The 18,373-nt window shown below is 40.0% G+C and overlaps 1 protein-coding gene across 1 annotated transcript in view; it reads right to left on the bottom strand.

Moving 5' to 3' along the window:
- The window catches only part of slc45a2 (solute carrier family 45 member 2), a 35,461-nt gene that overhangs the window by 13,343 nt on the left and 3,745 nt on the right, over positions 1-18,373 (bottom strand). The window contains exons 2-3 of the mRNA XM_023264678.3: positions 2,510-2,983; positions 698-874 (exon numbers count right to left, since the gene is read on the bottom strand). Coding sequence (XP_023120446.1) covers positions 698-874; positions 2,510-2,981 — 649 coding nt within the window. The 5' untranslated portion in view covers positions 2,982-2,983. The remainder of the gene's footprint in view (positions 1-697; positions 875-2,509; positions 2,984-18,373) is intronic.

Here is an 18,373-nt window from a genome sequence, read left to right as displayed (position 1 = left end):
TGTGATTTATGGTTCTGCAAATAAATAGAAACCAGTGCCTGGCATGTCTTACTGTTGGATATGGCCCTCCTACTGTTTATACAAAATACAGTCATGAACAGGTAATAAATATTAGAATGATAAATTGAATCTAAGGGTTTAAAAATAGAAGCAGAGAAGTGATTTAGATAAAATCTCCATAATCCAAGACATACAAAGGCAACCTCAATCATCCACCTAATTTTCCTGAGTAAAGAGTGGTATCAATCCATGTAACCGGCATCTAACAGAGTAAGAAGATGTATGAGTCTCTCCCACATTGTCCAACTCTTCCCTTGAGGTCTGTTTTGCTGCCCAAGAATTCATCTTTCATTCCACATTTATCCAAAGATACACACACACTTTCTTTGCAGTCTTAGTTAACATGCAAACACAGATAGCAGTGCTGTTCATGGAAGCGTTCACACATTCTTCAGTACTCCCCCCACTCCCTCACACAGTTTAATTCTGAGAATTGCTGCCATCCACATCAGTGAGCGCTGCTCAGCTAAAGTCCCACAAGTCCCACCGAAACTCGCCAAAATGCTGACGAATTCCAATCAAAAAACAGTCACAAGAGAAAGGCTCATATCTGAAATCAGCATCAATCAGCACAAAGCAAACACAAAAGCAGTGAAGTAAGAAACAACAACAGCGTGCGTGAGTGTGTGTTAGATACCTGTGAGCAGAGCGTGGTAGTGCAGACCTCGCTCCTTGTCGTGATGCGAACACACATCAAACAGGTAGGCCTTGATGGGCCCGTCAATGAAGTCAGCAGCGAAGTCAAACAGCACGACTCCGAACATCACCACCACGATGGACCAAATACTCCTCAGTGACCTGTCACTGACTAGTGCTGCACAACAGAGCAAAGCGTCTCAGCACACACAGCAGAGATTCATAAATAACATTAACAATACATGCATCACATCAATAAACTATTAGAAGGAACTCCTGCCGTCAAACTTGCACGTTTAATTTGCTAAGATACAGATCAGAGTCGCAGAGGAAAAGCAGACAGAGAGCTTGTCGAAAAAAGGTAAGAAAGAAACATCGCTTGTTCAAGACATTTAGTTTTGACAGGCAACAATAATACTGCTCTAATTAGGTGTAATTAGAGCATAATGAAGTTTTTTTTAATATAAATAAAGTGATTCTGTTTTGAGAGAAAGGAACAATGGAAGTCTAATACAAACTGCACTATCAGAGAGAAATCCTAACAACCCGCTCAGTTTTACATAAAATCTTAATAGACCTTTCTCTAGCAATTGAGCAAAAAGAAGCAAAAAAAACTATTTAAAATCAAAAGGACAACTCTTGTGATGGACGAAGTGAAGCTGTTCATCTTTAAGGGGGGCGGTTACAGTGCAACAATGCAAACATTATGTCACAGGATTGCTGTGGCATTTACTACAAGCCTGAGAACCTCAGACAGGTAATCAGCTTATCCAGAGTACGTCAAAGGAGAGAAATACTTTTTAAAAAGGGAACTTAACTAATAGCCACAATCACAGTACAATGTAGAGTTGATTTCAGCACTTTGCGCATATCTTACAAACCAAACCTAGAATTAATACACTTTCGGTCCTTTATTCTCTTGTATAAGCCCATAATTTCATTATAAAACAACTCCCATTAGCACCCTGTAACTTGACATAATCACTGAATATTCTGGATGCTTGCTGGAATGTGTAACCAGCTGTTATAAATACCCTATTCAGTGATTCTTGCCATTATCCTCCAATCAAGAAATTACATTGAAGGTATAACTGGTTATTTTAACCGTGAAAATCTGGACTGATTGCGCACTTAACCCCTCACTGATTCTATGTGAACAATAAAGCAGCACTGTCACACTGAGCAGAGTGTTCCTTGTCTTCAAATAGACTGCTCCTAATTGAAATGACATTTTCACTGCCGTGTCTTACCATCTTTCTGTGCCAGTGGGCATTGGCTCAGGACCATTTTAACAAGTCACACATTTAACTTCAGTCACATGTTATAAATGTGAGGATCAGACATTCTTGATAACTTCTGCCAAGACATTTTACAAGTTAAATCTTTCTCTGTTTTGACGAATGTGTGAATGTGTCACTTTTTTGCACATTCCATGTACGTGTAAGATGATTTATATAAATATATATCCACATCTTTTATACTAGATTATAAGCATGTATGGTAGTTAAAGCTCATGAGGGGCTACAAACACGTTTAAGGAGAATAAGTTCAACCTTTATATGCTTACTTTCCATTTATTGAGCTAAGAACAATTCTTCATCTACATGTTTCCAAACTTGAGCGCAGTTGTTCTATAATCTGCAATATTTCTGTTTTCCTCATTATTCATTCTGTGATATTATTTCTGAATTGAAGCCACTGCCAGCCCCCAAAGCAGAACTCACTCTCTGATATAACAAGATTACAGACATCACTGTACCTCTCCCCTCTGGTTTTGTCTCCTCTCCCTCAAACTCTCCTGCCCACCTCTCACCTGAGATGACAGCATCTCCGTTGAGGAACAGCGTGAGTCCTATCATCATGAGGATGCCCAGGACCAGAATGTAAGGCCTCCGCCGGCCCCACGATGAGCGGCAGTAGTCGCTGGCCGAGCCGATGATGGGCTGCAGCAGGAAGCCCAGGATGGGGCTGATGAGCCACACCAAACTGTACAGACTGCGGGGCAGACCCACGCTGAGGAGAACCGGCGTGACGAACGCTGCCTCCACGGCGTAGCAGAATTCCCTTCCAAACATGACCAAGCCGTGGAGGATAAGTCGACCCCGAGAGCGTCTGGGGGGCTCCACGGCCCCGAACACAGCGCACTCCCCGCTCTCCATGTAGTCCTCCTTGGAGCCAGTGTAGTCTGTTGAGTGCTGGAGCAAAGAAGCGTCCGTTTGTTTGCCAGGCTCCGGAAGCCGACAGGGTTGGGGCCTTACGGACTGGTCCTCTGATAACAGGGTCATGACTGAAAAAAGGAGGAAAGAGAGGGTAGAGGGAGAAAGGGAGAATGAGAAGGGAATGAAGAGGATGTTTAGATAGAGAAAACGAGGGAGCGTACGGCAGCGTCCCTCTCAGTCGGCCAGGTGATGGATAAATGGCCAACTGCCAAGTCCCTGCACTGGTGCTCAGGCCGAGCTAATCCTCTTCTCTATTGCATAGCTGAGCAATGAGTCCAAGATCCACACAGCTTTACTTTACATGTGAAGGTCTGCCTCCTGATCTGAGAGTGGGACTGAATGAAGAGGAGGGAAACTTTAAGGGAGGAGAGTAAGGAGTGGGTGTATTTAAGAGATTACAGAACTTCTTTCCCCCTTCTTGAGTCTTCTGAGTAGTAAACCCCAGGGCAGTTCATGGAAATGTATGCAAGGAACTGCATGCATGTGAGTGTGTAAAGAGAGCCATTTGTTCCATTGTTTCCACAGTAACTAATGGTGAGGTATTTATTTCTTGGAGACAATTTACTGTTCTTTCAACAGGGAGGCTGTTTCCATCAGGCCTTATTCGTTTATTGATATATTTAGGAGCGAATTTCAAAGAAGTCAATCCAAAAGGCAAATGCATTTATGTAGAAATGGAGCAAAAACATAACACTTCTATGGCAGCGTTCTGTTTTTATGTAAAGATTAGAACTATATATACACACACATACATATATACACAGACAAAGTTATTCTGCTGTTCGCAGTTTTCTTGCTTGACATTTCTCAAAACTATTGGTGGGGTCAGAGAAGGGGAAGTTTTGTTTTCGCTGAGGATACAGCAGATTAACTTTTTTAGGAAGTTTCTTAAAAAATCTCCTACATGTAAATTGCATTTTAGTACTCCTTTGCAATGTAGATAAATTTTCATATAAAATAGGTAATTTTCACTTCACCTTCTGACAATAGTTCTGTCTCTATTAGGGTTTTATAATGTGTAGATTGGTGACACAGTAGAAGTTTTATCACTTGCCAGCTGCTCCTGGGGGATTCCCAAGGCGTTCCAAAGCCAGATGACAGTTGTAATCCCTGCAGTGGGGTTTGGGACTCTCCCTGAGTCTTCTCTCAGCTAAATGTGCTCAGAAACCCCCCAAAGGAAAGCATGCAAGAGGTGTTCTAATCACACACCGAAGTACCTGAACAGGCTCCATTTCAAGCTCCCTCTGGGGATCTGAGATCCTCACAATATCTAAAGCTGAAACCCAGCAACTGTATAGAAGAAGCTGAATTTGGCTGCTTATATCCACAACCTCATACGCTCGGTCATGACCCAGACCTCATGACTGTAGGTAAGGGAACGTAGATCGACCGATAAATCACAAGTTTTACCCTCCGGTTCTTTACCACGACAGTCGGATGCAATGTGCTGTGTTGCTGCTGAAGCTGCACCAGTCTGTTCATTTTTACATCACTCATGAACAGTATTCCAACATATTTTCAATCCTTCTCTTGGGGCAGCGACTGTCATCCCAGCCTCTTTACACTCAGCTGCAAACCGCCTCAGTGTGTGCTGAAGGTCACAGTGTGATAAAGGCAATAAAACCACCAGCAAAAAGCAAAGGTGCGAGGTTGCATCTTGTGATCCTTTCTATGAATGACACGAAAAAGACCAGAGACAAGGGGCAACCCTGATGGATTCCACCTCCCACTGGGAACATGTTTCAATTCGTGCCAAGAATACGAATGAACACAGCTCTTACTCTGGTTGTACAAGGATGCCTCATAGCAACAGCCCCAGTAACCTGTACTCCCACAGGATTCCCCGGGGGACACGACTGTAGGTCTTCTCCAAATCAACAAAACACATGAGGACTAGATGCTCAAAGTCCCATGAGCCCATCAGAAACTCCACATGGTTGCATTGTTCCACCTTGTTCCATTTTTCCTCCTGAATTTGAGGCTGATAAGAGTTGTGGAACTGACTTTCCTGGAAGGCTGAGCAGAGTGACCCCCCAATATGTGGAAGGAACCTTCCAGTGTACTGTTTTCTGAGGAGGGCCCCCATCCCAGTCTGCCACTCCATGATCTTCACAAATGCGTCTTTCTAAGTCAGGGGAAGCTCAAAGAAAATTTTGTAGAGGTCCTTAGATTTTAAAATTAATTCACACTTTTAAAATAATTTATTCACTTTTTCATGTCTTTCTATCGCTGTTGTTTTAGCCACAGTTTTTTGTATTTTTATGACTCATGCCTTCCATAAAAGTCAGTCCAATTAAATCTGTGTGGCGGCACATCATAGTGTGTAAATGTGATTAAAAACTTTTCATTTCTTTTCATGTGTGTCTTAAAAGGAAACTGACGGTTAGTGCAAACAAAAGACTGAGCCGAGCATCATGTGCTGGTTTGAACAGAATGCATGTTTTTTTTTTTTTTTTGTGCCTTTGCCATGACAGACGTGAGACGATACAAAGAAATCCCTTCAATCAACAGAACAGGTCATTTTCTTCTCTTCTCCTGGTGTGACAGTGTCCATTGTTCTAATCAAAGTCACCGTGTTGATCTGTGATTAATTTGTTTCCTTCAAGCTGAGATGAAGCCACAAAGAAAGACAGGACACTGTGACCTTAAATGGTTGTTCAGAGAGACATTTATCATTGTCTCCTCCCCTTCATTACAGTCGCCTCTGACCATTATGATGGCGTGCTTCTTTGAAAGATCAGATAAGGCTCTCAGCATTAGGATCTTGTGTAAATCACAAGAATACCACTAGGATCCAAACAGTCAGACGCCGTTCGTAAGCAAGAAAGATACAAAACACTCTTTGTTCTTCATCCTCTTGAGTTCACTTCATCTAAACCTTTCTGCGCTCACACTATCAGAGTACTGACATTTTCCCTGCAGTCTTCTGGTGCCACTGTGCTGATGAATCATTTCCTGCACCTATTTCCTCCCAAAAATCAACAGATTAATCCTGAAGTGCAAGCAAGCGGTAAGCAGCGTGACAGGACAGCCTGGAGTCATTTATCGCTCTGCAGACGTCCAACATGCAAGTATGATTGGTTTTAAATCATCACACGGCAAAAATAGAACTCACCACCCACCTGGACTAAGGAGACAGACAGAGAAGAAAAGTGAATGAAACGCTGGTCCTGCTTCAGTAGCGGAAAGTAACTAAGCACAGTAAATGCGGTTACAAAACTCTGCACTTAATTGATTATTTCTATTATAATTTTACTCCACTTCATTTCAAGCGGAGGGAAAAATTATACTTTTCAATGCATTACATTTATTTCACAGCTGCAGTTACAACTTAATAATTCACATGAACACCTTACATTAAAAAATTAGATTTTTAAAGAACAATCTGGCAGCTTTCAAACATCGTAGCTCTCAAAGACTTAGATGCACTTGTTTCAGATGTCTATGAGTTGTTGTCAGTAGATCTAATAAAGGCGGTTTCAGTTTATTACCTGTTTATGGCAAAGACTGATGAAAATATCTACAAGAACAGCAAGACAAACATACACATTTAAGTAGCAAAACTTAGTTTTTTCCTTTGACCTCTCTCTTCGAATAATCTTTTTTTTTTTTTTTTAATTGGTTGGAATCTATTTTTATTGAATGCAAGAGTTGCCATGATTGATCAATTACTTGCCAGGAATAAGGAATAATGATAATTGATTAAATGGTTTGAGTAACTTTTTTAAGAGAAAAATGCCAATACCCTCTGATTCTAGGTTCCTAAGTTAGAATGCGTTTTAATTTCATTCCTCCTCTCTGCCAGTAAACTATATATGTGTGGGCTGTTGCCGAAAGCATCATCTTGACCTTTGGCAAACACTGCCATTTTTCTATTTTATTTGTTTTTTTTACAGTTCATAGAGCGAACAAGAAATCAATTAACTGAGATAATAATCTAAGGATAAAATGACAATGACAACAATCGTTTGTTGGACTCTCAGTGAGAACAGGCTGCAGCCCTTCAACAAAACAATGTGCCCTAATAGCTGACAGGAAAGGGAAGAAATTTTGCTGTGTATGCATTCCGACTACAAACAAAGGAGGTTTAAATCCTGAGGCTCTGTGCTATCAAATGATGTATAGTTGGTCAAATGTGATTCATAATGGGCTGAATACAATTCACATTCCCTCAGACTTGTGTTGGGAACCACTGGTCCGAAATACTGAACTACAGGAAAGTAGTTGCATATGAAACAGCATTAACAATTTAATAATGTCACATTTAATAAAACAGGCGTAACATCGGACATTGATCTACAGAACAAGCCATTTTTATGGTTTTCCTGATATAATTTCTGTGCTTTTACATATACAGTATTGATTGCAGAATTTGTAGTGGGAGTATTTCTACATGGTTCTAGTGGTGCTCTTAGTTAAATTAAAGGACCACAATCATTTATCTGCCACTGACTCTACCTATGTACAGTTTTGAGGTGCTTGTTTAAAGGAGCACCTTCTCCACTGCTATACTATAAATCGATGATATTTATTACTCCGCCAAGGAACACAGTGGAGTTATGTGACAATCGGCATACGTTTGTCTGTCTGTTTGTCTGTGCACAGCATTACTCAAAAAGGGAATAACAGATTTTGTTGCAAATTTCAGAGAAGGTCAGAAATGACACAAGGACCAAGTGATTAGATTTTGGCAGTGATGCGGCTTATAGTCTGGATGCACGGATTTTTAAAATATTCCTGTATCATTGCGAGACAGCGGCACGGCGTTACTGTAACTATGACAACAAGTGAACGCTACGTCAGCTGCCTGCTGACGATCACATGATTGCTGTCCTACTACAAATCCATCACTGTGGACTTATCGGGACTTATCCACTGGAAATCATACAACGACTGAGCAGCCTTGGCAAAGTACTGCACTCTCTGAGTACTTTTCTTGTTTTAAAAATGTAGTTACTGTGCACAAGAAATAATAAGCTTGTAAAACCTTGCTATAGGTTAATCTACCCGATAAATATAAGATTAATATAAATTAAAATGAGTTCCACCTAAACCATCCATCCATCCATTATCTACACACTGCTTAATCCTCACTAGGATGATTAGCTGACAGGGGATGAAGGCAGGGTTCACTCTAGACAGGTTGTCAGTTTATCACAGGGCTACACATAGAAAGAAACACACTCACATTCACACCTACAATTTAGAGTTATCAATTAACCTCAGCATGTTTTTGGACTGTGGGAGGAAGCTGGGGTACCCAGAGAAAACCCATACATGCACAAGGAGAACATGCAAACTCCATGCAGAAAGATCCCAGGCCCAGGCCGGGACTTAAACTGGGGATCTTCTAGCTTCAAGGCGAAAGTGCTAACCACCAAGCCCATTCCACCTAAAGCAGTTGCAACAGCATAATATAAATAATAATAGTATGCATGAAATGGATTATTTAAAGCACAATTTACTGCTAAAAATTATGTTCTTCTTGAAATACACACACCACCGTTCAAAAGTTTTTGGGTCACCCAGACAATTTCATGCTTTCCAAGAAAACTCACACTTTTTTCATGTGCTAACGTAACTGCACAAAGGTTTTCTAATCATCAGTCAGCCTTTCAACATCATTAGTTAACAAAAAGTAGCATTAGAAGACAGGAGTGATGGTTGCTGGAAATGGGCCTCTGTACCCCTATGTAGATATTCCTTTAAATATCAGCCATTTGCAGAATAATCATTTACCACTCATTTAATGAAAGAAACTGCTTTTCTTTAAAAAATAAGGACATTTTTAACTCACCACAAACTTTTGAATGGTGGTGTATCTGGCACTATGTAAATATAGCAGAGCTCATGAAGAGACCAGAACCAACAACAAAAAGAACCTACAACCACTGATTGTCCTAGTAGCCGTTGTTTTGCACTGTGTGCATGAACTCTATAATCTATTTTCAACTGCTTCCTGCTGCAGTAAATACCCTGAAATAGACTGAAAATAGTCCCTTCTGAAGTCTATTTCTGTCTGAGTGATGTTAGCAAAAAAAAATAACCCAGCTGTTTTAGGAAGTTATTTAAGCTTTAAAAATATATGTGATCCTTTTAAAAAAAAATAAAAAATCTTCATCATTAGTAACCACAAAGGGACTGAGGGCTGCAGTCAGTCAGGAGAAATCTACAACTGTGAAATGGACAGACACATTGCTATATTTGGAATTTTTATATCAACTGCTTATTGTAACAGAAATATAGCATTTTCTAGTCTTATCCTTTAACATTTTATATGTGTGAGTTCTTTGTAATGTAGTATTTTTACATTGTGCATCTTCTATTGATCCAAACAAGCCTGTTGATCTCTCAGCTCAACGAAAGAACAGACACAAATCCATTATTTCACTCAACAGTGACAACGAGATAAAAGCTGCATCCAGTCACTTATCCAGCCGATCGTTTCAGCCCCATGCACAACATGTAATTAAGCAGATTCTCATCCGGATGAAGGGTCAGGGTGTCAACCACACCACTGCTGCACACTTCTGCTCCTCACATGTTCACATGAGGTTTGTGTACAGCACAACACAAACAGCTGAAGACATTTTCCTGTATGCAGGCACAGACAAAGGATGAGCTTCTGATTAGAGAAGGCTTCACCCTCAGTAATGAAGCATCCTGCCTAAATAAAGAGTGGATGCTTTGGAAGCAGAAGTTCTTGTGGCCATCAGATAACACACAAAAAATTGAAATTAATAAGCTATTAACAGACACAAGAGTGGTATCTTCTTACTGTTGTCAAGAAATTAATGAATGAAATGTCTCTATGCTCTATAGTTGAGCTTTTGATGGCTGAAGACTGAAAGGCGGCTGACTGATTCTGTAATCATAGATCCAAATGCATTAAAGCAGGTTAACAAGACTAAAGGCTTGGCAGTCAGCCACATGCACACTTTGGCAGCGCCTCAGGACCAAACGCATGCCAGTTTTTGCAACCACGCAGTCGTTTGCGCACCGTTAAACTGCAACACCTCCCCAAAGCTGTGAGGGAAACAAGACTTCTCTTTATCCATGACACACATCTCCTGCACTAATACACTTTTCATCACCTACATTTGAATATTTTTCTCTTTTTCTGTGTTTTTGAATGAACATACTATAGCAAATCCAGCAGATTGTCTTCGCAGTACAGCTTTGTTTCGATTGTCTTTTGCTTTCGGCTCCTCTACTTGATTACCTGCAGCAGCCATGCAGCTATTTCATGCACTGCTGCCACCCTCAGCACTCCAGTGAGGAATGCGTTGAAGGACATTTTGAGTTTAGAAAGTACGCAAACACAAAATGCAAACTCCCTGTGCCTTCCACTAACCCACATGGACAAAGTATGGTGTATCGTTTCCACACAGCTTTGTTTAGTGTTCATAATTTCATATAACATACAGACTATTCTCGCATTCAAAGCAAGGAAATAAATGTCTTGACCGAATGATGCAAACTTCACTGCAACCCTGGGAACTTAGTACATTTTTTTAAAATCAATTTTCTACCATTTGGTTACTGAATTTCATGAAAATCATCTAAGAGTTGTTGAAATAGCTGAGTTTGGATGAAACAGCAGAAAGCAGCCTTTTTCATGATTGTGTTCTGAAAATCAATGTCACCCTTTTTCCAGGAGACGTTTAATGATTCTTTGTTGTTCCATGGCTAAAGGTGCTCAATATTAGAAAACAGAAAATCCCGTTTTCCGCTCAGGAGGAAGCTGTCCCTTTAAGCTGTTAAAGGTTATCGCCACATCAGTGCTGCTGGATGTCAAAGCCAGAGTGACATCTTGACATTGTCATTGTTAAATAAAGAAATAATTCAAGCAGGCCGTCCATTTATCCTCCAGATCATCTGCAACTCACATCCGCTGTCGTGTCAGGTCACACAAAAAGTGGATTAGTTCAACCGCGCACATAATTACACTACGCAAAGGGGATAAAATGTTTGAACTCGCCTTGAAGGGTTTGAATAAACACCACACTTCTGATTGTATTCATGAATAATAATGAAAATCTGACTGTGGAGCTGAACTCAATACAAAAACTAGTCACCATTAAACGATTTAATTTAATAAGCTTTACGGAGAAACTATTTTGCTGAAAATAGAAGTTGACGCTTGATTCTGACACACACACACAGAGTAACATATCTTCTTTGGTGTGACACTCAGTAGTTGCAACAGTCTGCTGCAGGTAGCTGTTAGTGCACCACTCTGTAAAGTAAGACATGTACTGTAGTTACGGAAGTAAGCAGACAGTCGTATGTGTGGAGGGTGCAGAGAAATGGATGGAGAACTCAGCTCTATGGGGCTCCAGGGTTGGTGAAGATGGTAGATGATGTATCTATTTTGACTACCTTTGACCCACTGCTGAGAAAACACCGAGCTTTGGGGAAGTGTGGTGCAGTTTTCTGATCATGTGTTGCTGTTTCATTGAACTGAATGCAGCTGAAGTCAATGAAGAGAATTCTGGGAAAGTTCCCCACTACTTCTAGATGTTGGAGGAGATGTGGAGAAAGCGACAGCATCCGTTGCCCCTCATTTGGCCTGGCAGGCTAACGGACAAAGGTCCAGCTGTGGCCCAACAGATGTCAGGTTTGCATTCAGGACCAGTTTCCCCACTCAGTTCATTATGACAGATATCTGTAATGGTACTGCTGTTCCTCACAGAGGTGCTAGATCTTGTTGGTAATTGTCCTTGAGAGGTAATTAGACCTTATCTGGGATTTCACAGTTTTAGTGAGCATACTTTTAATATTTCTTAACAGCATAATAGAGGGCAAAGTACCAGCAATCATTCTGACAACTAAAGAGACATACAAAAAAATGTAATACCAAAAAGCTTTTTAATACCGTAAGGCCCTGGATAGTTTTTTAATAACTCCCCTTGAACATTAAGTAACAGCCTAACAACTATGAGACCAAAACCCCAGGCTCCACGTATAAGAGATACTTGGAGAAGTTTTGAAATACAATACGGTTGTGTGTTCTCACCATCGAGCCAGAGCGAGATCTCAAAAACTCCCAAAAGCTTTTACTTTATACCTAATCAAATCTATGAATTAGAGCGTAAACACCAGCCTTTCAGCATTGAGTCAGTAAACACTGAACTTGTTCTGAAAATTCTCAGCGGCCACTTTACCAGATTTGACACAACATCAAAGAAGCACAACAAATCAACATCTATTTGAGTCATGCCGCTATAAAAACAGTTTAAAGAGGATGTGGCCTGACCCGTGTACAGGGGGGAGAGGGTTAACTGACCACCGTAAACGTGCTGTAAGCATGGAACTGGCCTACCCAGACATTCGTAATGTTGGGGAAGAATACCTCCTCACCAAACCATGAAATCACAAGGGCTCTTTTTGTGTTCGGTTGCAGCAGCACTCTCAGCTAATCAAGTGATGATGCATGTGATCCCTGGAGGAAGGACACTGATCAGAGGGAGAGGCATGGGAGCAGCCAGGAACAAGGAAGCAGAAGGAAAAGGTCATTTTCCGGCTCCTGAATGCCAGCCAAAAGATATTGGCTGGCATTCAGGAGCTTGTGCTTTCTCTCAGATATTCATATGAGAGAAAGCACAAGCTCAGAGTGCTCACACTAACATACATGCACTCATACACAGTGTTATGTGTGTGTGTGTGTGTGTGTGTGTGTGTGTGTGTGTGTGTGTGTGTGTGTGTGTGTGTGTGTGTGTGTGTGTGTGTGTGTGTGCGCCACATCTGTCATCTGTCAGATTTAATTGTGTTTACGTTCCTCATTCTGCCATTGTAGCTGAAATGGCACAGAGCAGCTCATAAATGGAACGAGGGATACGGCTGTATCATACAACAGTGTGTTAACAAGGTGTTATTTAATTAACTAATCAACTGGCAGAAAATCAATCAACATTAATTTTGATAATACATCATTTCAGTCATCTTTTAAACAAAAATGTCAAACAGATCTGATGGATATTAGGTAACTGAGCAGTTGAGCCGATATTGATTTTTAAGCTTTCAGATATTGATATATTATTATATAGATATTCATACATATGGTAGATTTATGTTAAAAAGGGAAATTATTGGGTCATTATTAATTTACTTTCCATGTAGTTCAAAAACAAGTTAGCATCTTACTGTGAAAACATCACTTGACTTCACATCTTTATCATTACGTTCTACACAAAAAAATTTTCTATTGAACAGCATAAATGCCAAAACTGACATGTCTTTGATAGGCACAAATCAGCTGATAATTTCAGCCAAGTCTTATATTGTTCGGGCTCTCCTGAATAATCAAATCTGAATTTTCCAAGTGACATACTCTATGGCAGAAAAATTTAGTCGATGTGGAAGTGCTCAAAACTGCAGTTCCATGAATGGCCACTTGAGGCTGACTCCACAAGTGAGTCAATCCAGACTCAGAACCTATTGTTAAAATGCTGAACTTAATGGTAGATTTAAACATATTTGCAGCCTGGTACAACAACACTTGTGATGTCTATAGCTAATTTCCCCATTCATGACAACTGCATGGTTGGAGTTTGTCTATAACTAATCAGTTTAAACTTTATTAGGGTTAAAGTTATGTGTAATTAAGGACATGGCCACATTTAGTGACAGGTGCTTGCTTTCTAAAGACAGTCCATGGCTCAGAGTTGTTTGCAAAACTTGACTCAGTTCTACTCATGATCCACTCTTTGTAAATTTTTGGTTTACCACAAAGTTAAGAGGAGTCAGGCTCCGTCAAGATGGAGAGGGCCAGAATCCCCAGACGAAGCTTTAAAATCTCTGCTCAGGAAGCCTTTATATGTACTCAATGGAATTGAGAATCTATGTATTTATGTATATATCTGTATCTATCTATCATATCTATCATATCTATCATATCTATCTATCTATCTACACACACACACACACACACACACACACACACACACACACACACACACACACACACTATCAGTAAAAAGTTTGGGCATACCTTCTTATTTAATGGTTGTTCTTTATTTTCATCACTATTTACACTGTAGATTCTCACTGAAGGTATCAAAACGATGAATGAACATCATGAATTATGTAGTTAAGAACAAAGTGTGAAATAAGTCAAAACATGTTTTATATTTTAGATTCTTCAAAATAGCCACCCTTTGCTTTGATTACTGCTTTGCACACTCTTGCACAACCTTTTGCTCATTATGTAAAATAATTTTCCATGCAACAACTGAGTTCAAGTCATCAAGTCGAATTCATCAGACGTTGTAAAAGCAGACAATCAAACGACATATGGCCCATTGCTAGACTGCTAACAGTGCTAATAAATAGCTTATAGTCAAAAATTCTTTACGCAGTCCTCAACAGAAAGGCTTAATTTCCAACATGTACAACTTCATCTTGTCCTTAAGTAATCATTCTAGTACCAAAATTAAGAGTACACGGGAAAAGGAACTGGGAATCCAATTAAATGAAAACCTCTGGCATCATGCTATAGACAGGATACGATCTAGCACTTCTTGTGCTCGTCTGGGATTTATTCAATTTAAGGTTCTGCATAGGGTCCATTTTTCTAAATCCAGACTGGCTGGAATTTATCCAGAAGTGAAGGATGAATGTGATAAATGTCATGGCTCTCCTTGTCATCTCAGCCATATGTTTTTTTTTTTGCCCAGCGCTAAATGATTTTTGGACCAGGTATTTTAATATTATGTCCACTGTTCTAGGAGTAAATTTGTAGCCTTCCCCATTGATTGCTATATTTGGGATTCCTGACGCTTCTCTCGCATTAAATTCTAACCAAAAGGACATTTTAGCTTTCACATCCCTATTGGCAAGACGTTGTTTACTGCTACATTGGAAATCTGTCAACTATCCTTCCATCTCCCGGTGGCTTAAGGACACCATATTCTTCCTAAAACTTGAGAAGATAAAATATACTTTGAGAGGATCCACTAATAAGTTTTTCTGTAAATGGCAACCGTTCATATCATATTTTACAAGATTGAAGCTACTCCCCAACTGAATGTGTGCCTGTTTCTGTGTTTCATAAATTTTGAATAACCAGTATTATATGTTGGTCATATGTGCTAAGTTGAGGTGGGATGGGGTGGATGGGAGGGGGGTTATGTTCTATATTGTTCCGTTATCTTGTTTTGCTCTTGTGTACGTATATGTATGTGGCTTTGTTTAAGTGCGGACATATACCTGTATGTGTATGCATTCATGACTGCGTGCTTAGGTGTATACGTGTTTAAAAAAGAAAAAAGTGGATTGTATTTTTTATTGACATTATCTCAGTACTTTTTTCAATAAAAATATTTTGGAAAAAAAAATCTTTACAATGCAACAATCAAAAACATTGAAAAACACTGCAATTAAGTCTATTTTCCACCTGCTTATGATACAACAGGTTTTAAAAACACTGGAAATATTTTCCTGTGTCAAATGATTAACACCTGCGTTGGCGGAGTGAAACTGATCGAAGAGTACACTAAAAAGTGAGGTTGGCAAAGAAATGACAACTTCATCAAAACATTTTCGACCATGGGAAGGGAGCATAACAACATGAAACAAAGTGACCATCCAGCACCGGATTTCAGCTTCATGACTCAGGGCAGATATTTCATAAAAGACAGGTGTTTCCAGATGTCTTGTCCAAATTCAAAGGTGTAGGCAAGGTTGACGACTGGAAACACAAAACACAGCGGTCGTCTAAGGAAACTGTAAGCAGCAGATAAAAGACACATCAAGCTGACTTCCCTCTGCAGTTAAAAAATATCCAGCAGAGCCATCAGCTCATACATGGAGGAGACCAGTGGGACCATCTGCATCCCAGAGAAGTCTGGGCAGAAGTCGTCTAATGCATACGTGAACAAGTATCTGTAGCAAAAGGTGTGTACTATTTTCTTCATCAGAATTCACAATAGGCAATCTGTTTGCCAGGAGTGTCTGCAGCAAAAAGTGAGGAACACTGGAGGTTCCTTAGGGTTTTTTTTTTTTGATAGTATCATGTGTACATGAAGTTTACAGACTTAATGCTGAGAAGTACAGGCAGATTCTTATCGGGCATCTCGACAAAACCAGGAAGGTGTCTGATCAGTTCCAAATTCCTTCTGCAGCTTCACGACAACAACAGACACACACAGTCACAAGAAGAATGACAAGTCTTCCAACAGATGGTCTGAATCCCACAGAAGCCTCATGTCAACATCAAAGCATCAGCCTGGGATTACATGAGGAGACCGATGACAATGAAACAGAACAAATATACAAAAGAAGTGTGGCAAGTTTTCCACGAGGCGTAAAAAAAGACAAACCAATGCCATTTGTGCTGTCTGTTTCTCACATTTTGAAGTCAGGGGATAATAAAACTATTCGTCATTGTTTTCAAGCAATCTTCACTTTAATGCCCTCAACTTTTTCACAATCCTTCGTATTAGAATTGTTTGAAGTTAATCCCAGCCTATATGCGTACAGGTGCCCTGTGTTTGGCCTGGCAGGGAGAGAGTCAGATGTTTTCAGTCACACCACAGACATTCTTCACATACTTACATGCCTTGAGGTCTTACACTGCAGCAGAGTATGTAATAGTACATTCATTAACAAGTGAAAGACGGACGGCTGAACAAATCTGACGAGTGTGGCAATGCTGGATGGAGGGAACAGCTGAGTTGCAAGGTGTAAGAACTATTATGTAAGCTTCCTCAGCAAGCAATGAAAAGACACGGAGCTGCACACTGTGATAAAGCTGGTCGTCTTAAAAACTCCATTACATGCATTGCTGCATTCACAGGGTGCTTAGTGACAGAACGCTGACCCGTGATCATGCTTGTAGTTAAACTATATATACATGACAAAGACTTCTGTGATGCTTAATGATATCTGGCCAGTGCAGATGTGGTAAGTCGAGCTAGGATCAATTACAATAGCAATCCTACATGTATTATGCATCTATGGCTACAAATACAAGTATAAAAACAGGATAAATAAAGTTTAATGTCAGTTTATCATACAAATTAAACTATTATTGATTGACAATGCTGCATTTATTAAGAAAAGTATTTAAATTTGCAACAGCTGTGTGACAGTGGATATAAATGCATACATTCAAGGATTCAAGGATATTTATTGTCATTGCATTTCTGCAATGAAACTTTGCAGTTTCGCTGACACTACCGTTCAAAAGTTTGGGGTCACCAGACAATTTCATGTTTTCCATGAAAACTCACTTTTATTCATGTGCAAGCATAATTGCACAAGGGTTTTCTAATCATCAATTAGCCTTTCAACACCATTAGCTAACACAATGTAGCATTAGAAGACAGGAGTGATGGTTGCTGGAAATGTTCCTCTGTACCCCTATGGAGATATTCCATTAAAAATCAGCCGTTTGCAGAATAGTCATTTACCACTCATTCAATAAAAGAAACTGCTTTTCTTTCAAAAATAAGGACATTTCTAAGTGACCCCAAACTTTTGAGCAGTCGTGTAATTCTACACTATCTCTCTGGCTGGGTAAATGAGAAAACTTCTCACTGTGTGCAAGTTTAAGTAGTCTGACCTTAAAAACTCTCCTTGCCACATTCATAAATAGTGGATGCTGGTAGACGACCAGCATCTCCCACCAAAAGAAATGGGCACATCCATTCACAAGCATTAGCACTGCAGCATACACTGAATGGCCGTGATGAGCTGGATGCTATCCCCACTTCCCCTGTTGTTCCTTGTCTCTGCTTGTGTGTCTGTTTTCATGAGATGTTGGACTTGAGTGGACCAATTAATGAAATTAATCTGCTCGTGTGTGGAAACAGTCCCACATATCAAATAGATACGACAGAAAGGAGCCTCAAGACAGCAGTAGAGGCTTTCACACTGAACTGACACGAAACAAGGGCACATAAATTATCGAAATGAAATAAACACCTTCCTTTATAAAATTCTTTGCTTTTGAGAGCGCTGGTTGAATGCTGAATGGTACTGCTACTTTTCCAATGCGGTGTCAGAGGTCACTTTTGGTTTTGTTAGTAATATGGGGAGGGTTTCCACTTTCAAAGAAGGGACTCGCATGCACTAACATGCTTGTGTAGTAGGATTGGCAGCCAAAGCACAGAACAGAGAAGCTGGGATTACGACACACACAGAGGAGGTGTGATTTCATTCCCTGCTACAGACACTATTACTCCATAATATCTTTACAGAGCAGATAGATGATTGCTTCTCATCTATTATTCCAAATACATCCAATTAAAAAAACAAACATCATTTTTATATTTGGTCAACCACATTTGAGATTTGTGATGTGGCACTTCCTTGGCGTGAAATTCTTGATGCTAAGAACCTTATAGTTGGCTCGTGGCAACAGGCACAGTCGAGTAAATCTATAATTTACACTGTATCCTATTACCTAAAATGTAAAGGCTCACTGTTCTGCATCAAAGTCATTCAAAAGTCAC

The sequence above is a fragment of the Amphiprion ocellaris genome, chromosome 17 (assembly GCF_022539595.1).
Source record: "Amphiprion ocellaris isolate individual 3 ecotype Okinawa chromosome 17, ASM2253959v1, whole genome shotgun sequence".
Lineage (NCBI taxonomy): Eukaryota > Metazoa > Chordata > Actinopteri > Pomacentridae > Amphiprion > Amphiprion ocellaris.
Note: the sequence above shows the minus strand (reverse complement) of the source record. Positions and strands in the feature narration are given on the sequence as shown.